A 6,000-nucleotide genomic window follows, 5' to 3' on the forward strand; every position below is an offset into this window, starting at 1 on the left:
CACCTATCCGTTGTATTTATGTTAGACATAATATTATATAAGTTACCTAATTATGCACCTCTGGCTATCTGTAAAGCGTTATAGCGTTTATCCTTGAAGCGTATTTATTTTGTTTGAAATAAAATAGACATTATTTTAATTATTTGGAGAACAGTGTATCACCTACATATTAACCACCTAACGTTGTTCTATGGACGTACCCAGTACATCTAAACAACATCCTTCAGGATTTTAAACCTCTCGAGTTCACTTTCAAAACGAGTCAAAATTACAACGCTTTCAGCCCTGCCGAGAGCATTTACCCTTTTACCTGAAGGGCTTTGAGAGGCCCTCGTGGCCCTGCCGCAGTTACCCTGCCAGAGACTGCCAGGGGGCTGGGGGTCACGCTACCTTACCAAACACGAAGTTACGAAGCACTGTTGCTGTAACCGCGACTCTATCTCGTTGCATTAACCGTACGGATTGCATGACTGCTGTCCTTCGTTCGTTTTTAAAAAAGATAGGTAAACCCTTCTTATATACCGTATTCATTAGCAACCTAAATGACCTAAATGACTCTTTTAGATGTGTTGTTGCAACCTTTTCCTGAAGAGTTTTGGCGTAATATTGTGTTTTGGTATGAAGAGGCCGGTCGGCGGTCGTACAAGATAAGGTTAATGGGAGGGGGGGGGGGGGGGGGGGGGGGGCGGACTGACTAGAGAAATACATTGTACCTAATATGTACTTACATATTTGGAGTGTATATCTGTCTATACCTATAAGGACTTATAATACAGAGTGAAAGTCGAGTTAAATTCATAATAGGGCTGAAAATTTTCAAATATTAATCCAAGCCAGCAGTTCACGATTTTTAAAAAATATATGCAAGTTTGTTTGAGAAAGGGGCAATGAGAAGTCATAGAGAAAAATGTATTCAGTAACTTTTGACTTTTGCTATACTATACCCTGTATCCTGTGTAAATGTTAGCGTCGAAATGGCATTGTTGTGCCATCTTTCCTGGAAACTGTGTACTATATATAGCTATAATATATTGTTTGGCGCCACGCGAAATAGCTTTTGATTCGCTTCACGGCCACCCGACACAATCAGCTGATTCTCATCTATCGGTCACTCGTGCGCTGCATACACGTTGAGCTCCGCTAAGCGAGGTGTGGTGGTGCATTTGTAAAGAGTACATTCATGAGTACCAGGGATCCGTGGCGTTTCTAGAAATTTTCGTTAAGCTATTGAAGGTCGAACGCAAGTTTTTCTTTTAATGGTCCAATTATTTTTTCCAACTTTAATATAACTAGGTAGGTAGGTACTTAATAAAAATCAATTCTCGATTAGACATTATTTTATTATAATTATGTCTAATCGAGTACAAGCTATAACTAGGTACATTATGTGTGCTATACAGAAAAGTGGGAAAGCTATAAAGTCGGCAGTTATCATTTTCATCATTCATTCATTTCATTTTCATCTTTGTCCACACAATATCAAACTCAAACGAACAACAAACAATGGTAAACGTGTAATAGTTTTATTGTCTACATCCAATGGCCACCACATAATTACAAAAGAGCCTCCATACATTATCTACCACCATACAAATGGGAACCCGCACGCGCCAACGCGCTGCGTTCGTTATTTTACTAAATGGACCCATTTCAAAATTAACTGCACGATTGCTTCCGAATAATAAGGCAAGTGCCGAGAGATATACAGACAGCAAGGGAATCACTGGGGTTCATGGATAAATAGTTTATAACAGTAAAAGTACTTTACAGCGCCATCTAGCGGTAAGTAGCAGAACTTTTAAAAGTAGGCGCAAACGTGCTAGTGCCAAAGTGCTTTGAATGTAACATATTTAAAGTAAGTTATCTTATTAAAATTTATGATGTGTTTAAGACTGACTATATGCAACCAAAAGTCACGGTTGGTAATTTATACTTAACTTTAAACATCGTTGTGTAAAATAATATTGTTTATCAGTCTTAGCTACTCGACAAAAGATAGCGCTACCAGTATTTTTAGGACAGTAGCAAAAATGTTTCATTCCATAATTTTTATCAATTCATAAATAGTAACCTTACAAAATAACGCGTAGCAATGATTTACTATTGCTGAACAGACGGTATGAACGATGTACCTACCAACGATGTTGTAGGATTCCTGTACTTATATAGTTTTGGCTTTTTTCATATATAATTTAGCATAGCTGCAAGCAAATATGTAAGTACGGTAAGTAATTCATGAAAGGCTGTCGCAAGGGGTAATACTTCTACCTAGATCGTTAATCCTAAACTATACTATTCGATAAAAGGAATAGAATAATAATAACATTGGTAGTAAAACTGTTGACATGAAAAATGCCTCTTTCGGGTGGAAGTTAAATGACGTCTACGATCTTTGTTGGGCGATGCCGATGTGAAGAATAGGTTCTAATATTTCAACTTTGAAACTTTCCTGATGGTAAAACTTTTCTTTATCCTTTAAAGTACTTTTAGTAGATATTATTCGAACACCTGCTTCGTTGGTCATGCGAGGTGCAGTATTGTTAAATTTATACAGGGTGTTAACTAGAATGCGTTTGAGCGGGAAATGGGGGTTAGTATTAGTCTAACCAAGCACGTTTCTAAGAAAAAAAACATCAGAATCTCGAATATTTATGTTTAAAGTCTAAAGTAAAGTGGAAAGTTTTACCTTAATCAAAAACATGGTCACCCTACACAAACATATAACCAATGAGACATTCGATTGCAAAAGAACACACACTGTAAATTTGTTATCAACTTCACTTTTCATAATTTATTTGATGTAACTATGATTGTAATTAATTACACAGTAGGTAATAACAATTATTAAATAAAATTGAAATTATTCATGGTGATTAATGACATACTAATCAACAATTAAACAGCTGATTGTCATAAAGTTTGATAGATCGTACAGAATATAATTTATGACTTTCTAGGAGCTCAGAACAATAATTAAACCTTTTTACTCAGAATAAGGTAAGCGTTTAGTATTCACCCTTGATACTCACCACATTTTATTTTTCTTTTATTACCTAAAGATGCGTACAGACCGGCCCAACGAACGCCCACCGATGGACATTTATCATACATAATACAGGGGCAGATTGAGCAACGAAGGTCAACAAAACCCGTTCGTTGGCGTTCGTTTGGCCGGTCTGTATGCAGCTAAAGTTAAAAGACCACAATGCATAACAGGATTATAACAGGGTCTACTTCAATGACGAATTGGTTTACTTACACTCGCTCATCTCGATTTGTGTTGTGTACTTGCGATTGAGACGTCTTTGATGACGAATAGTACGGGAATCCTTATAATAAGTATGGCCTCACTTTAAATACCAGTAGAATAATAACAATCTCGCGTATCATAACCATCGAGTATTTATGATAGTCATTACCTTCTCTGTGGATCTAGTCTGTCAGTCAGTCATTGTTGTTTACTTGTTTACAATCATTTTTTACAATTAAGTATTACCTAAAAGGGAAAAGGTACCTACAATACTATCTTTTGATTACCAAGCCTTGTTCCTCATTTCGTTTTATGTTGTGCTGTGCTGTGAATACGTGTGACCTATGTTATGAAGCATAAAATAAAAATGTTCTGTATTCATAAAAGATAATTTTGTATCAATAAAGTGATACTTATGGAGTAAAATGAAATGTCTGCAATGGATTGGGTACTTTTAGTACCCAAAATCTCGGTAGGTACCTTGACGATGTAGCTCCACGAGTGTGGTGCTGATGCACGCATACTTTTTTATTGACCTTGGCTTTGAATTGTTTGGCCTTGATCTTGGCTTTCAAGTTCATGGTCATTCTGTCAAACGTACCTAAACCTGAATAGGGTGACTATGAAATTTTAAAATGTACTAAATAAAACTGTTTTATGTTGGTCAGCTTAAAGCAAATAAAATACGTTTTTTAATGTCTTATCGTGTTCAGTATCATCAGCTGTATCTACCATTTCCCGCTCCAACGCAATTAAGTTAACACCCTGTATAAATTTAACAATACTGCACCTCGCATGACCAACGAAGCAGGTGTTCATATATGTATAGCCATAAGTACTCATAAGTCATAATAATAAAAACTGAAATATCAAGAGTACCTATGTTACGATTTGAAAAAAAGTTAAAACTAAGACTAACCTTGATTTGCTCTGTAGCTTTCTTGGCCAGTCCGGGGTCGACGATCTGTATGTCGAGGGAAGCTGCAGTTCTCTTGGCCGAGGCGCGCACGGCGGCGGCGTTGGCGTAGGCGCAGGCCTCGTCCGCGCTGGTCTCCGCGGGCGAGCTGGGGCTCAGGATACCACTATCAGTGTCACTCACATTCACAGCCGGACGCCCCGCCCCCGCCCGCTCACCAACAGGAGACTTCAGCGGAATCTTCGACTTATCCCCGCTCGGAGGCTTACAACCCAGACGACTCTTCGAAGTTTGCAGCGGCGTAAATCCCGTGTTCGGATCGAAGATCACGTAGTTATCCTTGTCGCAGCGGACTTTGTTGTTTACTGTCACTGTGTATTTTTTGTTCGGGCTGAGGTTGAGGAAGGGGTCCTCGTTGTCCACGGGGCTCTCGGGTATTATTGACTGTATGTTCGGCATGATCTTCGGGACTGACTTGCCGTGTATGGTGCGCCGCACCAGGGTGTCGTTGGAGAACTTCAGACGCACATACTCGTTCGAGATCGTGCGTCTCACCGGCGATGATAAGAATGATGTCGGTTTGCTATCTAAAGGAGATTTTCCTTGAAAGAAATTTGACTTCGGTTTGTCCATTGTTCTAGTAGGGGAAAACGGCAATCTTAATTTAGACGCAACCTTTTTCTTTGGACTTGCACTTAAGTCTACTTCTTGTCCTTGCAGTGTACTTCTGTAAACTGGAAGTACACTTGGTTTACTTTCTACCTTAGGTAGATCTTTATTGAGCTTTGGGGTATTTTTTATAAAATCTATGGATTTGTTGAGCTTCTGTATTGGCGTCGGAGCTTTTAATCTCCTATCTTTAATTTTATTCCGTTCTAAAGTCGAGGGCTGCATCGATATCGAACCACCTCTTGCACAGACCTCGGGTTGGGCCTTGATAAAGGTCTTACTTCGGTCCGACACAAAAGCTTCATTTTGAACATTTGCAAACGATTCGCTTTCATCAGGGTTAGCTAATATGCTGTCTATTATAATATCTACTTCGCTCGACTCCGAGTTGCTTTGGGATGATCTATTTTCGTTGATGATGCATGAAATTCTTTCTTCTACCTCGACTAGTGAGTCTGTTTTGTCGCTCCTGGAGGTGCCGCTCTCTGAGTCTGTGGGCGTGAGTACCTCCGCGATGTCGGCGGGGCGGGGCGCGGGGCGCGCGGCGTCGGGGCAGGAGCGGCGCCGGCGCACCGTGCCTGTCTCCGCGGAGGGGGAGTCCCAGTCCAAGCTGCTCTGTAGACACTGAGCACCACTCTTTTTCACTCGTCTCGGGCTTGTCATTATTGGCTACATCGCACCATTTTTGTCAAACATCAAAACGTTCGTTTTCGATACATGTCCTGAGAATTAAGTTTAATAATTTATTTGATTGGAACGATCGTCCGAAGGGGCGGTTGGTTGTGAAACAAAAGGGACAGTTTTGGTCTGAAAACACTGTTGTTCTTTATGGCCGTCGTACTAAGAGTGAGAATAGATTGGAATGATTATGGATACCGTCGCACGGTATTGTTCTGTGTGTTCAGTTGTGTATAGAGCCTGACACGGAACACGTCGCATCATTAGCGGCATCGACTCGCTCGCTCGATTGTTATCTAATTACAAACTTGACGCAACGGACCGTCGCTGGGGACGAATACATAGATATTTTATTATTTCCTGCGCTAATGGAACCACGCCATAATGTGAACAAAGGAGATAATCGCATTTTAATTACAGAAAGTTCTGATATTTCCAACCTTTAATTTAGGGCGTCTCTTTACTGTAAATCATAGTCATGAAACCT

At 39.9% G+C, this 6,000-nt stretch overlaps 1 protein-coding gene across 1 annotated transcript in view; it reads right to left on the reverse strand.

The window, feature by feature from the left end:
- The window catches only part of LOC105398384 (protein sickie), a 144,904-nt gene extending 139,354 nt beyond the window's left edge, over window positions 1-5,550 (reverse strand). Inside the window, exon 1 of the mRNA XM_048625954.1 lies at window positions 4,170-5,550. Coding sequence (XP_048481911.1) covers window positions 4,170-5,498 — 1,329 coding nt within the window. The 5' untranslated portion in view covers window positions 5,499-5,550. The remainder of the gene's footprint in view (window positions 1-4,169) is intronic.
- Between the last annotated feature and the right edge of the window lie 450 nt (window positions 5,551-6,000).

Source organism: Plutella xylostella, chromosome 15 (assembly GCF_932276165.1).
Source record: "Plutella xylostella chromosome 15, ilPluXylo3.1, whole genome shotgun sequence".
Taxonomy (NCBI): Eukaryota; Metazoa; Arthropoda; class Insecta; order Lepidoptera; family Plutellidae; genus Plutella; species Plutella xylostella.